Raw genomic sequence first — 23,861 nt, 5'->3', positions numbered from 1 at the left:
ATATATATATATATATATATATATATATATATATATATATATATGCTAGTACTATTCAAAGGAGATGGATCGAGCTAGAAGAGAAGAGGAGAGGGGACAGTGTTGCTTGCTGCTTCCACACACTAATGTGATTGCTGCCTGCGAATTTATAGGGAGATCCAAGGGTCTGCCTTGCTTAGGGGTGCAATGGAATGTGTCCCCTTTTGAGTGTAATGATTTTTATTTTCTGGACATGCTAAGGTTTGTAGCATGTGCGCATGTTTGCATGCTAGTTTTCCCTTGTTTTAGTGAAAGAAAGAAAGAAAGAAAGAACAAGAACAGTCATCATATGCCTCCTGCTGTACTGTACTTGACATGGCGCGATTGCTTGTCCTAACTATTGCTCTTAGCACAGTGTCTGAATTTTGCACGTTCTGGAGAAGGAAGTTTGACATGGAGAAGTATTGAAATATAAGTGACTGCTTGTTCACTTGATTAGTTTAGGCTTTGTTTTGAGTTTGAATCTTACTCCGTCCATTCCGAATTATAAGACATTTTTTACAAGTGTTAAAATATAGGTTGAATTGGTCTATGGATCAGATGTAAAAATTAATAGCATCTATCATGCTTGTCCATGTTGCATGTTATGTAATGTATGGTTTTAGATGTTACTAATTAAACTTGTAAAATCTTATTTCAAACCAATTATATGGATTAAATTTGTGATTGAAGGCAGTAGCTCTATATGCACTTATGTTGGTGCACCTAGGAGTGTTTAATTTGTAGGAGATGATAGTCATTTTTCCCTTAAGGACATGTGCATGGGATCCATAGAGAAATAGGTATGCGTGAGTCTCTCGTACGGTGCATCCCTGAGAAGGAAAAAAAACTAAGTCTGAAATGTTTCATTGAGGGTTTTGGCCAATCTCATTGTTGTGTTTCGTTGTGACTTTTAAAAAAAGGCCACATTAGCTCTATAGGTTTTGGTTAATGAATGAAACGAGATCTATATGCACAACTGCATCTCAATTTTATAAGCTAACCACAACATTAAATTGTTGCATGATCTTGTGATCAAATTTGACATATGAACTGTGTAGCCACTTGTAATATTATCCAAGTTAAACACTACTGTACAAACACATCGTCAAAAAATAGTTTTATTTACTTCAAAATTCATACTCGATCAAATAGGCCGCCAAATATGTGAATAAATCACTATTCTCCGTTTCAGTTTACTTGGTACGGCAATATAAGTAGCATGTTTTACCATGTATTTTTTCTACAAAATATGCATCACTACTTAAATGTATACAATATTAATAAGTATGTTTTGCAGTAAATCTATTAATAAGAAATTTCCAAGCATTTTCATTTTTTAGAAAAAAGAACCATCTTTTGCTTCTTTTCTCGGTCACACAAAAGGTTTACGCATCTTTGTATTAAGATAGAGAAATAGTTTAATACAACATGCCTTAGCGGTGCCCAGGGACATGTTTTGCTGGTGATGAGATTTTAAATTGTAGGATAGTACATATATAGAACATCATAATAGGGCAGGCACAGGTGCGTGGCGAAGAGGAAGTCGTAGAAGATCAGCTAAAGCGTGTGGGATGAAATCGTGAGATTTCAATGAAAGTTTTGTTAAGTCTCTCATTCCTTAGAAAACAATGTCGACTGCTTCATCCATTCCAAATTATAAGACGCTTTGATTTTTTTTTTATATATATCAAATTTACTTTCTATATAGACATATAGCATATATGTAAGCAATTCAATGTACCAAAAAAATCAAATTGACTTATAGTGAGGGAGTAGCTAGTTACTTTCATCTGTTCTCCTCTCTTATCTTATTTTGTGCCACGTCGTTATTTTTGTTAGTATACTATACCACGATAAATTAATGGGTATGAAACTTCGCTGAGGCTGGTTAGACATGCATATGTTTCCAGGTTATACTGCAAGCATCGAATTTCATGAGTCGAAGAAAAGAGATTTGGATGATGGATATTCATTGTGGGATGCTGCAGGCATGTTTTGTTAATGCTTTAGCTCCCGGATTCTCTAAAGATTGAATAGGGAAAAGTGAGAAACATGTTTTTATTAGATCCTAGATCTTAGTGTAAATGAAGAAATATTTTTTATCTAATCCGATAGATTATGTTTAACCTATAGAATAGCTGGCAGTGATTCAGTGAAGGAAGGAAATCCCACACCGTGTGATGGTCCGAATAAAACTGTCACGAATTAGCGGCAGAATATACACTGTGTATATGCTTTATATTACGGCGTACGTGTCCATGTGTTAAAATAAAGAAAAGCTAGGTAAAGATGGGGATGATCCTCCAAATGAATACTCACGGTTCTTCTCTAATCTAACTAAACAAACTAAATAAAAAAAATAAAAAAAGAAAAAAATTTAGAAGAACCACAGATATCCGTTTGGAGCACCGTTCCATTCTTAACGCTAGCTGATTGCAGTTATGGTTTTTAGTGTTATCCAGCAACTCCAAATAGTATTTCCTGTTGCGGAAGTGCATGACTGTTAGTTGACCTGAAATATAATGCGCACGAAGGATTAAGTTTGCGCTTGTCAGGTCACGGACCAAAACAGAGTGTTGTGCTGTGTTGGCATTCAAAGTTGGCTCGAACCAGTTTATATATATTTACCAGAGGATCCAGAATGCCTGCATGTCAAGCGTAGGTCGTGAGATTTCTTTGTCAGAACACAGTATGTGGTTAAATTTGTCAGATTTCTTTTTATTAACATGATCGACACAACATACAGCTGTAGCACAGATCTTAAAGCATAATTAATTATATAAAAATCTGACACCTAATAGTGTATGATTGGATAATAATTGATAAATAAAAACGAAAATACTACGACTCAAACCAAAAAAAAGTTTAGGATGGTAAAAAGGATCTAACGGAACGTCCAAAGCACATGTGCAGGTGGTGGCAGAAGGAAGCGCGGGGAACACATGTGCCCCACGGTTGGGCTTCCATTGACCTCTGCTTTGCCCGCCTTGTCGATGGATCGGCGCGCGCGGGCGTGCACCGGCCGGAAGCTGGCACAACGCGCACGACACGCGGCCCGGCCGGTCGACGCCCCAGCCGGCGGCGGCACCAGAACGTGGCTCCCCTGCCCGCGCTACTGTGTCACGCATGCATGTGTCCAGCGTTCCACAGTGCTCGTATCGTCGTACTCGCCTGTGAAGCCAAGCGGCCGGATAGAGAGACGGTATGCTCCCACGTCACCCTCACCGTCACCCAAGCATTTACAACTACTAGTAGTATATTATGCCATCGCCATTGCGTTGCAGCATGTGGCTTTAGGCGTTTTGTTCCGAAATTTTTTTGTTTTAGTTACTTTAACATTTTTATTTTTTACTTGATAAATATTATATAATTATAGATTAACTACACTCAAAAGATTTATCTTTTAATTTATACGCAAACTGTATAATTAGTTTTTATTTTTGTCTATATTTAATGTTTCATGTATATGCCATAAGATTCAATGTGAACTAAACAAGGCCTCAACATATCTCACCACCACCTGAACCGTGCAAGTACGTGTCTTTAATTCCATTTTCCCACTGAAAAATTAGAGAGAGAGAGAGACACACTACACTGACATTTTTTTTCTTATTCGTTGGACAGAAAAACCATAGTTAAAATTATTTTTCATTGATTTATTGTGAGAAAAAACATTACTGAATAACTGATAGATTCAGCAGATAAGGTCAAACGAACAAACTCCCGCTGAAGTACTCTCCATGTTTATGCATTTGGCTACCTGTGTAAATGTCGTGTGGACGGTAGGTGGACTTGCGCGTAAAGATGAGCAACGGGCCAGCCCGGTCCGATAGGGCACGGGCCCATATGGCCGCGGGGCACTGTGCTGTTCCTTCACAGGCCACCGTGCCTGCCTGACGGTCTAGGGACGACGGCACATGGGCCGATTTTGGGTCGGGTCGGCCCGAAAAGCACGAGGCCCAATAGTTCTTCGGGCCGGCCCAGTCCGCTATATGAAATACACCTAATTTAATACAGAATTCAACAAAGCATAAGTAAATCACATTCAAGTCACTGATATTGATATTTCATAATTCACATAACACAATATACTCACAGGATCATATTTCACATACCAAAAGTCACAAGTTTCACAAGTCACAGAACTTGATATTTTAAGTTTTACAAGTTTCCCGATACCAGGCCGACACCGTGCCTGCTGTTAAAAGTGTGTCGTGCCGTGCCGCTCGGCGGGCCGAGGGGTCAGCCCAAGCATGGCCCGCTACGTGCTTCGGGCCGGCACGAGCACGGTTGGGATCGGGCCACGCCGTGCTCGGGCCAGGCAAAATCATCGTGCTTCGGGCCGTGCCTTTAGCCCTTGGACTGCATGCTCAATTTTACTTGCACGCAGGAAGAGGCAGGCCACCAATGGAACGGGTCTCTTTCTCCCAGGTGAAGGAAACCCAGCTAGAGGGTTGCCGGTTCTAGCTTCAGTTTCTTTGTTGTGGCTATGGGCTCTGAGGAGCCGATGAATCCAGCAAAACCAGCTTCCAGCTTCAATGCAAGTTTATTTAAGCTATTAGACCAACTTCAACATAAACCCTCAAATCAGGCTATTTTTGCATCACAACGTTTTCATCTACTTATAGACAATAACATATGAGACTCGCTCATTATCCTGTGTCCCCTCTTCCTCGCTGAGCTACACATTGCGTCGAGAACTTGCTCGAGAAGGAAAGGAGCTGTGTCGATCGGGTCACTTGCCCGGAGAAGCAATCGTAACGTCGAGGAATAGGGAAGAGTGGTCGGAGGGGAGCCACATGCCCACAAGAGGGAGGTCGACTGAGCTATGCGCCTCTAGGAGAAGTGGAGCTGCATGACCGAAGAAGCTCATTGGAGAGCGAGGGAGCTCTGTCAAGGGAGTGGTATCTCGCTCGGAATGAGAGAAGAGGAGTCATGTTGTTTGGTGATAAACAACTTCAATATCTAACTTCATAGTACTCCCTCAGTTTTAAAAAAAATGCAATTATAGGAAACGTACGAGTCAAACTTGTCCAACTTTGACCAAATTCGAAGTAAATATTGTTAGCATTTATGTCTCGAAATAAACTTATTATAAAAAATAGTAACTAATCTAATAATACTTATTTTGTTTCAAGAACGTTAGTAGATCGTTAAGTTGATACTATTTGATCTCTCGAGATGTGATAATTGTATTTTTTTTAGACAGAGGCAGCAACTTTGCAAGAAGAGTCAAAATGGAGTGAAGTTCCACCAACCAGGCTAATTTAGATCTAAAAACTTTTAGATTTAAACACTGTGTTTATATTAGATAATTATTATCTTAACATAGACTAACCATCTTTAAAAAAATTCGTTTCTAGCGGATCCCCTGCTGTGTGGTGTCCACTCTCCTCCGCAGTCTCCAGGTTCCATGATGATGATTGGGCCATGGTTGGGTGGATTGGATTCCACCATGCCGCCTGCTGCAGCCTGCAGCTGCTCCCCTGCCGCTGCTTCTGCTGGCTCGGTCCTCCTCCCATCTCCAGGCTCCAGCACAGCAGCCTTCACTGTTTTTTACTCCTACTCATGCGGATGCGATGTATCAACCGCGCGCATGATGTTCACCGGCTTCATCCATTCGTGACGGACACGGATGGATGGATGCATGCATATTCCTCGGTCCCGCCCATGCAGGACGATGCATTGCACTGCAAAAACCGGCATGCTGCGTGGCCGGCCGGCCCGATTGTTGTTACCGCTCGCTCGCTCGATCGGCAGGCACCCACCGTGGTCTTCGTCTACGTGCCAGCGTCACAGGACAGACAGACAGACAGACAGACAGATAAGCTCGCAAATGCTTTTCATCATTGCACTGCATGCGCACATAAAATGAATATTACTATGATATATGATTGTGGCCTCCAATTCCAATTCTAATCAAACGACGGACGTGTCCTCGCCAGCCCGACTTGGAATACTATGATTGCAGAGCCCATGCCTGAAACGCTAGCCGCCAGTACTACGTTACTCCTACGTGTCACCGGGTCTAAAGTAGCAGCGGCACCGGCACCGGCAGCCATCCATCCATCCATCCATCACATCGGCCGGGTCGGGCAGACGGATTTCGGCGCTGATCGAGTGCGATTGGCGAGTGGAAAGGCCCGGCCGGGGGTGGTGTTGTGGCCGGCCGGCAGGCGGCGGCAGACCGACAGCGCGGCCAGCCGGAAAGCAAGGGATCGACCTCACCTTGTTCCATTCCAGTACTCCTCCGGTAGCCGGCCACCACAGCATCTAGTATGAGAGTTGCTCCATCCTCAGGCTCACCAATCATGTAGACCTGCCTAACGCCTTACCTTTTCGTTGCTATAGTAAGTACAATTTACTCCACAGATTAGGGGGATAACGTACGTAGTAAATCATCATTTCACCATGACCTACGACACATCGAAAATGACGGTAGCAGCTCTCTGCATTATAGTATTGTCTAGACACTTTCTTGACACGTATACACAGACAGATCGATATGATACAGTACGTACAGGGCTATAATTTCCCTATTTAACAGGGCAACGGTTCACGTACAGGCAGTGACGGGTTGAGCTTGGGTTCAAACTTACCTTTTTTTTTTCTAACATGTACTTTGAACACTAATGACTCCATTAGTACATGTGAGTTATATGTGACACAACATTGGTAAAGTGATATCCATTTTTAAGTTTTTTTAAAACAAAATCAAAATTTATTATAGGAAAGTTATGACGATTTTAAAGAAAAATAATTTATACAGTCCAATGTCATGTTGGGATGACAGCCAAAGTACACCTTATAAAAATGAAACGTGGTATTTCCTCCAATTGAAAAAATATGGTGCCGTCTAGATTTCTCTCTAAGTCCAATGGATATAATTTTGGCATTGAATTTTTAAAATTTTGTATAGCGGGCATCACTTGACAATATATATTCGACATAGATATTGGTTGTTAAAGTTTTTTTTTTTAAAAAAAGATAACTACAACAGATGTATTTGTATTTCCAAACGGCGGAAGTAGCAGCTTATAATATAGGGAAAAGAAATCTCATGGGACAGCAACGTTAACATAGCACCTTTGGTTGTCCTTGTGCCCAAATGGAACATTTACACATCAGATTCGTCTTTTTGTCACGCAAAAGCCCGCCACGATTGTTGTTAATCAGCTAGTTAGGTTTGTCCAAATCCATTGTATCTCCTATAAACGTTCTTTCTTGTACGTGCGACAGCTTGGAATTGTATTATGACACAGGAAAGGGCCTCTAACCTACTGATTATTAAAAGATCCTCAATAGCACATTACGTCCCAGGTTCAACTCTTTGTGGGAGCGAATATTCTAGGACACCTCGGGTACTGGGTTTGACTCCCATGGAAGCGCATATTTCACGATTTAACGTCGTTTGTGTTTTCTGCTCTGGTGATATCGTGAATCTTGAGGATTTGTTGGGTCAGTCTTCACAGATGCTTATAAGGTAGGATTTCCTTGCGTGCGTCATGAGCATCTATGTTATAATATGATTTTCTTACGTGTGTCGTGAGCGTTATTGTGTAATTTTTTTTAAAAAAAAATGGTTGTATGACACACTTTTGGTTGCTATGGACGACAACACACTGTCGGGGCCCTACTTTAAGATCTATTGTGTATCATGTATCACTCCGATACACAAGTCATGATGAGATCTGATAGTGTGTTTCACGGGTATTGTAGAGGATGTTTCGGACGAGAATGTGTAGCTTACTTGCATTTGTCTTTCCAAACTAACAAATAAATAGCTACAAATTCTATAGACAAAAGACAGATTTCGTGTTTCCTTGAATTACAATTGTTAATCTAGGTCGAAGAGAAGGCAAACATCAATAGATAGGATCATTTTCGTGTTGTGTACTCCATCGTACCAAGATTCTAGCCATGAGATGATTAAAAAATATCATGTAGTGTTAGGGCACTCACAATGCAGACTCTATCATAGAGTCTAAAGTTATTTATTATCTCGAACAATGTGGACTTGGAGTCTAAATAAGATTTGGAGTCTTATTTTTTCTACCTCTTTCTTCAACTAGTATAGTGCCCGTGCTAACGCCACGGTTTTTTCTAGGGAATGTTATAGTAATTTTTTTTAGAGTTCTAATTTTGGGTAATTGTTTTTAAGTCTATATATATTTTATGAATCATCAGTACATAAAGACATTTTATATTTTCCCTAACTTTTTAATCAAATATTGGATATCTTCACGAATGTTGTCGTAGCACTCATTTGCAGGACTCGCCAAAATTTCAGCCAAGAACTCCGTCCTTAGTGATCTTGATAGCTGTGAATGACAGATAATATTTTGTCAATATTTAATCGTTTATTGACGCAAATATAGTTGGATACTGCATGTGCTTACATTATTTATCGGCAACAATCTCACGTTGTTTCCTCTTGCTCTCTTCCGTTTCTTCTTCAATCATCCTCGCTCGACGATCACGCTGATACTCACGTTGTCTCCTATTTATCTCCTCCCTTCGTTCATTAGTAATCTTATCACGACGATTGCGACCTTGCGATGTTTTTGTGCGCACGTGTGATGGCACACGTGTGTGAGCGTCTGCCACATCAATGTAATTTATTCAGACCATGTCTTCCATAAGGGCAGTCTAAATAAGATTTGGAGTTTTATTTTTTTCTACCTCTTTCTTCAATAAATATGTTGCCACATCAGCAAAATACTATAAATAATATGTAGTTAATTGTCTTGGACTCTGTGATAGAGTATTGCATTGTGAGTGCCCTAAGAGCACTCACAATGCAGACTCTATTATAGAGTCTAAAGTTATTTATTACCTCGAACAATGTGGACTTGGAGTCTAAATAAGACTTGGAGTCTTATTTTTTCTACCTCTTTCTTCAATAAATATGCTGCAACATCAGCAAAATACCATAAATAATATGTGATTAAGTGTCTTGGACTCTGTGATAGAGTCTTGCATTGTGAGTGCCCTAAGTCTACACATAACCCCTCAGTATATATAACAGATGCTAGTAGTATATATATATATATATATATATATAGTTCCAATCATTGCTTCTCTACAATGACACTAAAAAAGAACTAGTAGTAAGAATTAAAGTAGATTGAATGAGAGCTTAACTATATATTGTTCCAACAGCTGGACCTCGCGAGCCATGCATGCATGATTGTCCCGAGTCCCTATCAGCTAAAACGATCGAAGTAAAATATTTTAACGCCGTAACATGTTGCGACTTTGCAAAGCATATACCATGCATGGACCCTATAATAAAGATAAAAGAATGGACGAAGTTAACTACTACTATGTTTTCTTTACCTTTTGGGAGTAAAATTCGTTTACTTGTAAAGCGGGGCGCCACAAAGCACGGCAGTAGTGGACTTGCCACCACCAACCTTATAGATATATATAAGATATATCATACTACATGGTTACCGCCAAAAAAACAAACATAGACACATGGGCGAGATGAAATGAAGGACTTTTGGCTTGGTATTGTAGCTAGTAAACCAATAATAATGTTGTAGGCTGTCACTTGCAAACACACTAGCTCCTGATGATGAAACCCTTGGGGGTGCACAATGATTCCAATTCAGAACAATCGGTGCCTAGCTAGCTAATGCCTTTTAGCTACTTACTTAGCTACTACTCCTATCTGTTAATAACAAAATTTCAGTATCGTTTGTCCCCTATGTATATGTTAATTAGGTGGTGTTAGAAAACGACGGAACGCACTAAACACTCAAGAAAAGAAGCATCCATCTCGTGTGTGTCGTGACAAAGCTAGTAAATAATAGGTCAGCAGGAGACAAGTCCAAAATATTGAAGTGCGCACGCGTGATGTCGCGGTACTGCCCAACTCAATAATTCGGCAGCAGGTTTAAGCAATTTGACGAATTCTGGAAGGAATTTAAAATTGCGTTTGGAGTACTAGCTAGTACATGAATATAGGAAGCTTTATTTGGCTTCGCCCGTGTGCATACACGCATGTGTACAATTAAAAAGTTAATTAATACTAGAAAGAGAACACCAGCAGACAGAAAGCGGCGAAGACCACGTACAGGGAGGGAACCTAACATTGTGTTTAGCAACACACTAATATTGTACTATAGTCAATGGTGCATAGTACGAATTTATAGTGTTAGCATTTTTTAGGAGAATTTAATTTAATTATTTACGTACTGTAGTAAAGGTAAAGGTGAATGCTAATACTGTCTACACGTGCAAGGAAAACGGGATCGGATGGGATGGATTCATTCGGGGCGAACGATCGCCAAACTGAATCAGCGATTTTTGAGGAATCGACGAGTCTGTCAAATTACGCTTGTAGGGAAGATTGCAAAGGATGGGTTGAGGACAGATGGCTTCAACTCATGATGCAAGCCAAACAGATATGATTCATATTTAGGTTTGGTTGATTCTGGATTGGTATATATGTCCGTCAATCCAAACGAGCCATTAATTCTAGATGAAGTTAACACTAACATCATGTGATGGATCTACACGTAGTTGCAAAGAAAACGAGATATAATCTATTTTTAGGTTCAGTAAGACCATATAGAACATTTACAAATCTCATCCAGATAAGACACTAATAACTCTTTTAGGCAAAATAGGAGGGGGAGGATGGGTTTTGTTGAATATATTCTTACACGTTATAAAGGCCGACTTCTGACGGAGCGAAGCAGAGGCCGTCGCCGGAGGCTTTGCTGGCTGGCGCCTATGGTTTTTCCCCCTTCGCAATGGAGGGGTTTTCCATGTTAAATATTGTGGCTCCGCTATGATTTGATCTTGTGTTCTTTGGAGTTTATCCGCCATCATTCACAACAGGCTTTGTCAAAACCCATCAAATAGTTCAAAATTTACATCATCTCAAACAACCAGAAGGTTGCATTACACCAGACATCGTCACAGAGACTCTCGTCCCGGCAGCCTCTTCATATGTACAAGGTGAGATGATGCTATCGCGTTAGGAAATGTTTACAACTTGAAAATCCTTATGGATTCTAACTTGATTCTTCTTGGTTTCACTAGGGGGACGCAGGGCCCGGTGACCCTAGGCCTTCGTTCAGGCTCATCGGCGTTTTGACTCCAGTAAATGTAATTACTGTGCAGCTGTATAAAGGGGATAAGGTCTAATCAGTTGCTTAGCCCACTAATCTGTGTGGCTCTTAGAAAGCTCTGGGTCCTGTGTTGCTGAGTTTGTACCAAATAAACGTGTTCGGCGAGAGTCGGTGCAAAATCGCATGAAAACGGGGTTTCGTCGAACTTGGTCCGATTTGGCAGTCAACTGGTGCATCGTCGTGGGGGCAAGCAGGAAACTGCTGCATGCGTCTTGTCTCGTCTGGGTGGCATGGCATGGCATGGCATTGCATTGCATTGTTGCAGGGTCGAAGGAACCTGGAACGTGAAGGCAACAGGAGAGGAGGGAGGGACTGTCATCACATCAGGTGCGTTGGCGTTGCGATGGTGGAAAGCAAAAAGAATACAGAAAGGTTTTTTCTTTTTTTGTTTGAGTACGGTAAATTTATCGTCTCTCATATCGAATATTTTGATATATATATATATAATAATAATAATAAATATAGATTATTTATAAAAATAAAAATATAATTAGAATTACTAAATAAAACAAAAAAATATTATTATTATATCTAGTGTTAAACTTTATAAGAACTCAAACAAGGGAGCGCGCAAGACGGACACGGCACGAGGCGCTGTCTCTCCCCTCTCTGTGTGTGTCGCGTCGGGACACTTTGGTCGCCCCGGGCCGCTTGGCGCTTGCGATGGGACGGCCGAGCATGCACCTTGGACTTGGAGCTGTGGCGCGGGGTACCGGCCCGGCCGGCTGCACCCCAAAAGATGCCCCCCATGGCATGCCATGTCGGGATGGACGGAGCCGGAGGAGGAGATCGCCGGCGCTGCGGATCGATCGCGACAGGCAGGCCACCGGTGGTAAAGGACGGGGCACAGAGACAGGTGCACAGGTGCCTGCCTGCCTGGCTGTTGAGGAAAGCCAGCAGGAAGCTGGCGCGAGTGTCAGTGTGCGTGCAGAGAAGCTGGGGGCTTTCAAGATTGCATAAAACACTAAATATAAACGAAAATAAAAACTAATTATACAGTTTGTCTGTAAACCACGAGATGAATCTTTTGAACCTAGTTAATCCATAATTGAATAATATTTGTCAAATAAAAACGAAAATGCTACACTAAACAAGACCCTCCGCACGTCGCCCGGTCGCCGTGCCCGTGCTCGCGGGCCGACGCCGACGCCGCGCATGCATACTATAGGATACTTTGGGTCGGTCTGAGTGTCTGGCGGACACACGATGGCAGACAGCCACAGCCGCAGCCGCTATCTGCAGGTAGCATCTAGGCTCTTGCCGTGTCTCCGCGCCGAGGAACACGCTCAGGTCCACATCAACAGCAACTCACACACCTACTACCCGTACCAGGGGTGTGGGCAGAGCCTATTTTTTTTTTATACTCCTGAAACAATTTTACATTTATTAACCCTTTAAATGAAGTAAACTGATCTTTAGACCCTAGGTTAACGCTGTAACTTATGGTTCTGAGTTAACATATCTCAACGTCATAAATCTTTGCCTAAGATGCCTCTCCACACACAAATAGGTCATCCTAGTTGGCACTAACGTAGCTGGTATCTCAGAGCCATAGATTTTGACGTCGACTTAAGAGCTATGGATCTTGGCGCCGAGCTTGGATTTAAAACCACAACCAAATTTTACTGTTTAAGCCCACTCTTATTTGTTCATTCTCCCTCTCTAATTCTCGCCTTCTCTAGAAGCAACTACATAGGCCTTGTTTAGTTCACCCTCAAAATCAAAAACTTTTTCAAGATTCCCGTCACATCAAATTTTAGAGCACATGCATTGAGCATTAAATATAGACGAAAACAAAAATTAATTGTACAGTTTGTCTGTAAATCATGAGATAAATCTTTTAAAACTAGTTAATCTATGATTAAATAATATTTATTAAATAAAAACAAAAATTTTCGGAACTAAAGAAGCCCATAATGTTGAGGTCTCAATCAGTGCCTGCAGCAGCGCAAATCATGCATGTCAGACGCCTGGCTGCTCTGCAATGCTCTGCTCTGCCACCACTGTGCTTGGGTTTTGGCCGTACTCTTCCTTTTCCGGTTATCATAGAATATGATATCGGCGGCGTAGGATAGCAATAGCATACTCCGGCCTTGTTTACCTAAAAATCAAAAAGCACATCGAATTTTACGGTATATATATAAAATATTAAATATAAGTATAAATAAAAAAATAATTATATAGTTTAACTGTAAATCGTAAGACGAATCTTTTAACTATAGTTAGTCTATAATTAAACAATATTTACTATAATCAAATAAAAATGTTACAGTAGCGAGATATAAAAAATCATATCTAAACAAGGCCTGACCTTGTTAACCTGTTAGTTGTAAAAATTCTAGCTTTGGTTAATATAGCAATTTTATTTGTATTTAGTAATTATTGTTCAATTATATATTAAATAGACTTAAAAGATTCATCTCTTAAATTACAGATAAATTGTACAATTAGTTATTTTCTTTATTTAAATTTAATGTTCTATGTATGTGTTTAAAGATTTAATATGATAAAAGAATTTGATTTTTTGGAAAATAAACCAGGCCTAGACTATTGTGTGGTGTGCGCTCTGGAACGTGGACGAAATGAAGGATCCAGTGTACGCACATGTCTGTGTGCAAAGGTGGGTAATGTTGGAGAGGGATGCATGTGTCTTATGTGTGCAGGGCCGTCTCAATAATTTTAAGGGTCTTTGGGCAGTGAGATAGTAAGAGTCTAGTAATCTAATTTTTTAATACGGCGATTAAAACATAAACACTAATAATAAGAATTAACTTGTAACATAGGTTTGAGGAAGTTAGGCCTGTCTCTCATTGTGTGCGAATGAGTGGTGTCACGTGTCGTGGCTTCACAATATCTCGCCGCACGAAGCGATATCACCGTGTTTGGCAATTGGGAGGCGAAACGGTCAACTAATCAGGATTGATGGGCGATCATAAATAGCTAAATATCTTAATAGAAAGTGATGACAAGCTAATTTCTTATTTTCAAGACTCGTGCTAAGTGTATGAACATGTAAAATTCTATTTCAGCATTCTGCATGTGTGCATGTGCATCGGACATGGGTGCCCATCGCCAACGTTTCACTCCTCGTGCCCTCCCTCTTTTTTTTTTTGAGACTGAAAAACTGAGACCGAGTCACAGGGACAAAGAAAAAAGCACAGCAAAAGGACGTGGTGGTGTCACGGCAGTGCGGGTGCGGCGGCCGGCGCGGGAAGATGGAGCTTGTTTAGTTCAACCTGAAAACCAAAAATTTTCAAGATTTTCCGTCACATCGAATCTTGTGGCACATGCATGAAACACCTCCGTCACATCGAATCTTGTGGCACATGCATGAAACATTAAATATATACAAAAATAAAAAACTAATTACACAGTTTAACTGTAAATCATGAGACGAATCTTTTGATCCTAGTTAGTCCATGATTGAAAAATATTTGTCACAAACAAACGAAATGCTACAGTACCGAAAACTTTTCACTTTTAGAAACTAAACAATGTTTGAAGAAAATGCATGGCAGTCAGTACGACTGACACTTTATAAGGTTGGATCCCGTTTGGCATGGCTAGTGAAACTTAGGCCTTGTTTAGATGCAAAAAGTTTTGGAATTTTGACACTGTAGCATTTTCGTTTTTATTTGACAAACATTGTCTAATTATAGAGTAACTAGGCTTAAAAGATTCGTCTCGTGATTTACAGGTAAACTGTGCAATTAGTTATTCTTTTTATCGATATTTAATACTTCATGCATGTGCCGTAAGATTCGATGTGACGGAGAATCTTATAAAGTTTTGGATTTTTGGGTGTATCTAAAGAAGGCCTTAGCCGAAGGCTTTTTTAATAATTGTTAAGCAAAACAGCTCCACGTATAAAGTTTATTAAAATATACTCCCACAAAATATCACCCAAAATAAGGTGGATTTACTATTTTTGGTTTCATCTCACCAACAACTTGTTAAGGATTTGTTCGCTTCAGCTTATCTAAAAAATTTGTCATCCATTCAACTCTAAATCTTATCAAACGGGGCCTTGTGTCTCCAGCTCGGTGCCTTCAACCTAAATCTAGCTGGCCGGTCAAAGCACGCGTGTGGATGTTGGATGATGGAATCCCCACGATTCCATTCCATGCCACGCGCCATGCCTCCATGGGATTGATTGGGAGATATTTACCTGTTTGGCACCGAAAAAAATATATCTTTCTTATATGGTTTGATTTTTTTTGAATTTACCTATATGGTTATGAACTAAATTTTCTTCTTCCTATGGCCTTTCGTCCATTTTTTTATTTAACGGTGTTAAGTCAAGATTAAAATAACTATTTTACCCTTGACAAAAAAATACATTGCAATGTATTTGTGTACTCGACTATTATGTGCCTAATATATGAACTTATTGGCGTAATATTACTCCAAAAGTACAGCAGACAAACGAAACCTATATTTTTATAAAGGCCGTGTTTAGTTAGAGAAGGTGAACTTTTTTTAGGGTACTGTAGCATTTTTGTTTCTATTTGGCAATTATTGTCCAAATATGAGATAGACTCAAAAGATCATCTTGCAAATTACAGTCAAACTATGCAATTAATTATTTTTTAAATCTATATTTAATGTTTTATGTATGTGTCGCAAGATTCGATATGACAGGGAATCTTGAAAAGTTTTTGGATTTTGGGTGTAACTAAACAAGACCTTTTTTGCTAGGGTAAAAGGGTTATTTTACACTTGACTTAACGCCATCAAGTGTAAAAAATGGACAGAAGGCCATAGAAGAAAGAAAATTTTGTTTTAGAGCCATACAGGTAAGTCCAAAAAATTCAGACTATATAAGAAAGATGTATTTTTTCTAAGACCATACAAAGTAAATATCTTATTGATGGGAGTGCCAACCATTTCTTTCTTCCTTCTTTTTTAGACATTCTTCCTTCCTTCTGGGCTGCCTGCACCTGCTGCACGCCATTGGTTGCGGCTCCGCTGAAATACCAGGCCTACCACACCGCAATCCGCCCCAGCAGCGGAGAGGGAGATAAACCTGTTGATTGGGCCGGTCCGTTGCACTTGCACGCACCCTCTGAAGCCCAACCAATTCGTTCGTTCGTTCGTGGGAGCCCTTCCCCAAAGCGTTCGCGGCCCTGTCAAGACTTTTGCGATCGGCTACCTATTCAGGTTCAGCTTGTTTTCTCAAAAAAAAAAAAGTAAAATCAAATGGCTTGTTTGCCTACCGTACAGGGATATTTTATCCACTCCATCTGCAGTCTATTTCTATCCCATGGCTGTTACTGAAAGTAAACCAACCGACCTCTGAATGATTTCCCGCCACGCCGTTCGCATATTCTCAGGTCAATCTGTGCGCGTTTCTAAATATTCTGTTGATGCTTCGGACAAGCTGTTGTGCCCCGATCCAAGACAATCCAAACCATCGAGCCTGAACGGTTCGACCCACTTAGGGCCCATTCGATTAAGCTTTCCCGGCTTGGAACGGCCTGGAATAATTCCAGCTCAATACAATTTATCGAATGGTTACAGGTCTATAATAATTCCAGGCTGCAAACGAACGAGCCCTTAAAAAGTTGATTGGCTCCTCATTTTAGAAAATGGAGCAATTCGGTTGCAGTACTGTTATCGGATTCTCCACCAGCGTATTTCTTCGTCCAATCGCTCTAACAGACCGGGCGGCCTCGGATCCCCGCATACCAACCATGAATGCTGCACTGGTGGAACTTATTAGGCAGCAGGGCATCTGTGCAACTTATTAGGTTTTGCATTGCATTGTTCGGTGTTGGGCTTCGGCTTCGGTCTAATAACCACTTCCCAGACCCCAGCCCGCCAGCCCACCAAAGCCCATCAAGGCATCAGCCATTCCTGCGAATCCCCAACCCCCCACCCCACCCCATCCGTAGCCGCCCGCGCCCTCATTCCCAACAGGCCAACACGGCAGCACCAAAACGAAACCCTAAATCCTCGTCCTCGTCCAGGCGACAGGCAAGGCCGCGGCACCCAGCACCGCGGCGGCGGACGGCCCAGCACGAGTAGAGCGCGGTGGACGCGGACCGGCGGACGGCCTCAGCACGAGTAGAGCGCGGTGGCGGCAGCAGCAGCAGACGGTCCAGCACGAGCAGAGCGCGGTGGCGGCGCCGACGGACGCCCCTAGCAGAGCGCGGCGGCGGGCAACACCCTTGTCAAGTTCTCCGACCAAGACAACGGCGGCGCGGACCGAGCAGTCCTCCAATGTAAGTTTAGATTGAAATTCTTCTGGTCTTCTCTTGTTCTTCACTTCCCCTGGCTGTTCTTAATCAGTCCTGATTTGGAATCATATATGTTGTTGCTTGTACTCATTTTCTGTAATTCTGCATTGCTGCTGCTGCTGCGCAGTCTGTTTCGGTTAATTCGATTAAAACCGAAAACCGAAATAGAAAAACCGAAACTGAATTCTACGGTTTTCAGTTTTGTTGAGAACCCATCGGGTGATGTATGTTGAAAACCGAATTTTTTTATAACAGAATAAACCGAACCGAATTGACGGTTAAAACCGAATGCCCAGGCTGTGACCTTTACTGGGTCCGCTCCTGGATATATGTTTGGGGATGAAACCGGATCTAAACCCATCACCATTCTTGGTTGGTTAATTGAAACGACTGATGATCTAAGATAAAGGCACATGGGGAGCGGTGGGGTTGGGGGGTGGGGTGGCTTCGGATCAGAAGTTAATCTAATGAAAGAGACGCTGCCAGAGATAGCCAGTAGTTCGTAGCAAGGAATTGAACTTAAACAGTATCATGTCCATATTTCACTGCAAATTAATAACGTAGCCTAAAGGATACTCTATCCCTTGTTTTAATATGTTTTTTAAATATTAGTAACAATTAATTAAAATAAGTAGATCACTAGCTAGCCTATCCCTACATACATGCAAAATAAGGAACAGATGCTGCCATCCTACATGTCCCGTGGGCATGACTTTTGCATTCCACACCTCATCTCATCTCTGTTTTTCACGTTCAACTCTCTCCCTCCCTCTCTGTGTTCAGTTCTGTGGTTCACAATAGCCAAAAGCCCGAAACTGCGTAGTAGCTAGTAAAAAATAAGTTGTTGGCTCAGAATGTATGTTCTTTGCTACTGTTGAAAGGGTTGTTAAGTTGCTTTAGTCAACTATGTTTCTACCTGGGCATCGTTATTGTTGAAAGGGTCGATAACTTGCATTAGTCAAATATTTCTACCTGAAGCAGATAGTACATCCATAGTTCGTTAAGGGTAGTTTTGTTCTAGTTCTGTTCTGTTTCTGGGTAACGTACTTATGTATTTCTGTTCCCGGTTAATGGAAATGGGGTCGAGTGTTGCCTACAAAAAGAGTGTATCTTTGTCGATTTTGCATTAAGCACTGTTGGTACCTACTCGGTAACAATTGCAGAATTTATCTATGTGCAGTTCTGACTTTCATCAAGAAAGTGGTACCATTAGTTGATGAAGAGGCTGAAGAGACTATTTTTGTGTTTGTCAATCAATGGAAATTGAGTCAAGATATATCAAAGCTCCAACAATAGGTGGAACCGTCAAGCCTCTCTACACTATCACTGCCTACTACTGCCAATTTAATCACCTTGATTTTGAACTTTGAAGTCAAGGGAAGGTGGTGAACCATCTTGGTTCCTTGGTTCTTCTGGCAACAGGTGTTGTCAACTTCATATCAGCATTGGCATTGTGTCTTGTTAGCAGTGAAGAAAATGTTATCTGTCTCCTAGGATTTCGTTTTGAGGAAAGCCACACTGCCCTTTCCTGCATCATCATGACGCTACCAGATGATTTGCTCATCAGCATCTTTCTCTTCCTCCCTCCACACCCCTCCTACCTCCTTCGTTCTTCCCTTGTATGCAAGCATTGGCACTCCCTCATCGTCGACAATCGGTTCCTCCATCGCTTTCAGGCACTCCATGGATTACCTTTACTTGGTGTCTTCACCAACTCCACTCGCATCCCTCGATTTCTCCCTGCTGGGGATCCTCCTAACCGTGTTGCTGCAGCATCTTTCTCTCTACCTGATCTTTACTGGAATGTCCTTGGCTGCCGCCATGGCCATGTCCTCCTTGTTGATTCAACATGGCATCAGGTCTTTGTGTGGAACCCTATAAATGGCCGCAAGCGCTTAATACAAGCCCCATCTGATTTGGATCCTCGTTTTAATTATGGGAATGTGCCTGAAAGCAATGCTGCTGTGGTTTGCGCAGCAAACCATGCTGACCATGGTTACTGCCACTCTTGTCCGTTTTTTGTAGTATGGGTTTTCACCAGCACCCGCTATGCTTATGCCACTAGATACTCATCAGAGAGTGGCAGGTGGGACATGATGAAATCTTCACCAATACCATCTGATGTTGATTTCAGGCCTAGCATCCTTGTCAGGAATATCTTGTATTGGCCGTTGAAGTCAAAGCATATCCTTGCATTTGAGTTGGTCACACATAGGTTATATCATATTGAGTGTCCACCAGAGACACATGATATATACAGGAGGAATGTCCACATCATGAAAACAGAGGATGGTGGTCTAGGTCTTGCTGCTCTGGCAAAATTTAACCTGCGCCTGTGGGCATGGGAAACTGATGCTGAGGGTGTTACAGGATGGGTACTGCGCCGGATCATTGAGTTGGATAGATTCCTGCCATTGGATGTATCGTCTCTGCCCTCACCAGAAAATGGTTCATGTGGAAGGCCTCCTGTCAGGATGTTGGGTCTTGTTGAGGATGATGATTTGGTTTTCTTATGGACAATAACTGGGGTCTTTGCGGTTCATCTCAAGTCAATGAAGTTCAAAAAAGTGTTTGAGGCTGATGTCTCCAAAACTGTTTATCCCTACAAAGGTTTTCACATTGCAGGTGCTTACATCATATGATTTGACATCAACCTATGCCCTGTTTTCTGTTTCATCTTGATTCACCTTCATGAGTGTTTTATGAAATTTGTATTAGTAAACTTTGCTATTTGTAACCTTTGAATTGGGTGGCTGCACTAGAATATTTATTGAAATATGTGTTTTATTGATGAAATTTTACCTATATTTCCTAGAATGTGTCCTTGTTTTGAACATAGAGGTTTCAGGTTTGTTATTTGTATTCTGTGATTAGTAGTTTAATACTCCCTTGTCTTTAAATATTCATGGGTCATTGACATGGTCTTCATTACTGATTTAATTCCTAATTTCTACTCACTCACTGCGTTTAAAATTAGAAGGCTTATTATGTTTTGTTAGGACATGCCTTTGACCAGAAATTATACTCTATCAACACATAGATTTTGTGACCCAAGACTGATGTTGAATCCGTATTAAAAATATGGTGTCGTGTGTGTTGTATGGGGTTTCTTCCCCCTTTTTCTTCTTAATAATAATAAAGCGCAGTTCTCCTGCGTTTTCAAGAAAAAAAAAGAATCCATATTTAAAAATACTGTATCATTGTTATAATTTTGTATCACATAAATTAATATATTAATGGAGTACTTGCATCTGTTGTATACATAAAAAATAGGCGGAGATATTATGAATTTAGAGATACTGGATCTATGTGATCAATGAGAACTTAACAGTTCTATTCTTGTTCCTTGTATATATGTTACAATGCTGGAAAGAATAATTTTGACTATTGTATCCAAGAGAAGAAAGATATAATCGTTAATTCTCTTGTCAGATTATCTCATTTTGTGTTAGTGAATCATGTTAACGATGGGCCATCTTATTTTAATCCCAGTTAGACTTATATGAGCAGTGCTTATACAATTGATAGGATATAGTTGTTGATCATAAATCAGTGCCAACTGTGATCAGCGTTTAAGATTGCTTGAGTCTTTCAATTTTAAGTTAAATAGCTTATGTTATCTTATATTGAGGGGAAATATGTGGTTAGGAATAAATTTTTTGTTGCTCTAGTGTTTAATATTCCCAGTTTCTTCCCTTTTGTGTTGCCTCACTTGTATATTTTTTAGGTGTCAGGCTATTGTTCTGATGTTCTCTGTTGCACAACTGTTTTTATTCTGTATTATTTAGCCGAGAAAACACAAAATGCTGCTCACTGTTTAATAAGAACGACAAGGTGCTTGTTCTCCACCATGATGAACAGATTTATTTTCGTTACAAATATATAATTTTTTTTGTATTCCTGGTTATGCAGATCCTAATGTATTATACTATTATCTTTAGCAGGTCTGAATGCTTTACTGGTTTCTATTTCATTACATCAGGGGAATAGATAAATCATACATGCCATGTTTAGTTGTAGGAATGAAACCTTGCTTCAACTTCGAATTGGTGGTTATGCTGAAGTGAAATGCAATTGCTAATTTTGCTTCTGTAACCAATGACTTTGTATCCGCTTTTCTGTGAAGTTATGATAGCATCTAAACATGTTTGTCTGATGATAGGTCTTGTTGGATGTGGCGGTGGAAATGTTGCAGCTGAATAATTGTAGACTGGTATCTGCTGGCTTCCTTTCGTCAACTGGCAAGCAGATAATAGCAGATGATATCTGCCGACTTCTGATTGTCGTTCCTGCATAATAAATTATAAGCAGTGACCCAGTGACATAATGGTAATCCTAAGAGGTGCCAACGTGAATCTCTAGTTCTTTGGTTTCATATATTTTGTTGTGTTGGTTGTGTATCTACCTTATTACGACTTGTAAGGATCGTTTGGTGTTTAAGGTCGTAACGGCTTAATGCTGTCGTGATTCATGTGGTCGTGGTCTTGGATTATTTGAATATTTATCCTTGTGTTGTTTGTTGAGTGAGAGAAATAGTCATGGCTATATATTCCGTCGGGCTGCTCCACATCTACTCTATATTTGAGAGTGACGTCGACGTACACACCATGTTTTGAAAGAGCTAGGCACTGGGCAGGCGGGTATCCGTTAGTAGCTGTTGTAGGCTAATGACATGTTTTAAATAGAGGAAGTTAGTACATTACAGGAAATGACATCATTTGGCAATTCTTCATCTTTCTCCGCCAGCAGAATAAATAATTGTTTGTAGTGTTCATTAATCAAAGTTTAGCAACGGCACAGAGCAATATTAGTCGTGGACTGTTATTTTGCAGAAAAGATTTCAGTCTGGTACCTTGCTGTTGGTCGTTTCATGAAGTAGCATATTAGGAAGGAAAACACAACGTTTAATAAATTCTTAGCTCATTGGCTAGCCATTCGTTGGCTTGGAAGCTAAGATTTAACAATCAGAAGTGAAATACTCAAGGCATATGAAAGCAGTCACTTTGATGAACCACATAAGGATGAGGATGGCTCTCCAAATGGATATCCATGGTTCTTCTGTAGTGTATCTAAATGAACTAAATGAAAAAATGAGGGAAGGAATTGGCTATTTAGAGAAGAACCGCGGATATCCATTTGGGTTGAGTCATAAAAAATATTGTGGTGGCCTATCGGGTGGAGTAAAAAGGGGCAGATCGAATTGTGCAAAACATCACTATATTGCTGCAAATTATGTGGAGTAAATAGGGTGATCTAATTGTGCAAAATATCATTATATTTTTGTAAGCTTACCTGTAATAAATCTGTAAAAAAATAAATAGTCCTAGCTTCTTGCATAGCATGCTAAAATATTATTTGGCACAGCCTGCTAGGCACATACATGCAAGAGGAGTCATTAGCCGTATGTTTTTTCCTAAAAAGAAAGCTGTATATTTGCGTTGAATTTAGTTGCGGTTGGTTGGAACACGTTGAAGCCAGATAGATCCGTGTTTGGATGAAAGATTGAGTGACCCAAAGTGGAATATTCCATATGCTATTCATTAAATAGATGATTTCTTTTTTATCTCTTTTTTTATTTATTTATATTAATTCGATTTTTTAAGTATTATTAAGTAAGCCATCCACAATGCATAGGACTACCCCTCCCCATTTCCTAATTTTGAATGGAATACTTTATTGATTTTTTAGTCCCTTTAATTGACATAGATGCAAATACTTTACTAAGATGATGCACAAGAAAGGGTCGGGATAGCTCAGTTGGTAGAGCAGAGGACTGAAAATCCTCGTGTCACCAGATGTGGGTCAGCTTTGTCCATCTGTCAAAACGAGTGGACTGTGTTGACCCACATTGTGGGTGCGTGGAGGGCAAAGGCAGGTCAACCTGCAAGGGGCGCGGTTTGATCCACTTAAAAAGTCGATCCGCTTCTCATTTTAGCAAGCGGAGCAATTCGGTTGTTCGACCTCAAAACCAAGAGGAGCAACACGGTCATGATCCGTCCGACCCTTGGGGTTGATCCATGAGGTTGCAGTACTGTTCTCGGACTCTCCACCAGCGTATATCTTCGTCCAATCGCTCTCGGGCCCGTCTCCTGAGCGCCCTCTCTCCGCATACAAGCCGTGATGCTGTACTCCTGGAACTTATTAGGCGGTAGGGCATCTGTGTTAAGGATACAACAGGTCGACCCAAGGACTTGGCAACTGCAGGCGCTAGGGTGCGCGGTCACCACGTCCACCATACGCAAGAGTAGCGTAGACCAGGAACGATTGCTAAAGATAGAAACCTCATCTGATGTAATACATATATATTCATCTGAGATTCATACCGATTGTGTTGGCTCCTATCTCTTTTCTACAATCTGCTCACCGATGGAGCTGCCGTTCACGCCCTTCTGGCCACTAGCTAGGTCGTCCACGTCGTGGCAGATGGACTGCCAGAGCCCTGGCACCGGCAAGTAGA

General features: G+C 40.9%; 1 protein-coding gene across 1 annotated transcript; it reads left to right on the top strand.

Moving 5' to 3' along the window:
* On the top strand, positions 17,046–21,969 carry LOC8078578. Its single transcript, XM_002463360.2, has 3 exons — positions 17,046–17,389; positions 18,585–20,029; positions 21,567–21,969. The coding sequence occupies exons 2-3, from the start codon at positions 18,943–18,945 to the stop codon at positions 21,605–21,607; spliced, it is 1,128 nt and encodes a 375-aa protein (XP_002463405.1). The 5' UTR covers positions 17,046–17,389; positions 18,585–18,942; the 3' UTR covers positions 21,608–21,969.

This window comes from Sorghum bicolor, chromosome 2 (genome assembly GCF_000003195.3).
Source record: "Sorghum bicolor cultivar BTx623 chromosome 2, Sorghum_bicolor_NCBIv3, whole genome shotgun sequence".
NCBI lineage: Eukaryota > Viridiplantae > Streptophyta > Magnoliopsida > Poales > Poaceae > Sorghum > Sorghum bicolor.
Note: the sequence above shows the minus strand (reverse complement) of the source record. Positions and strands in the feature narration are given on the sequence as shown.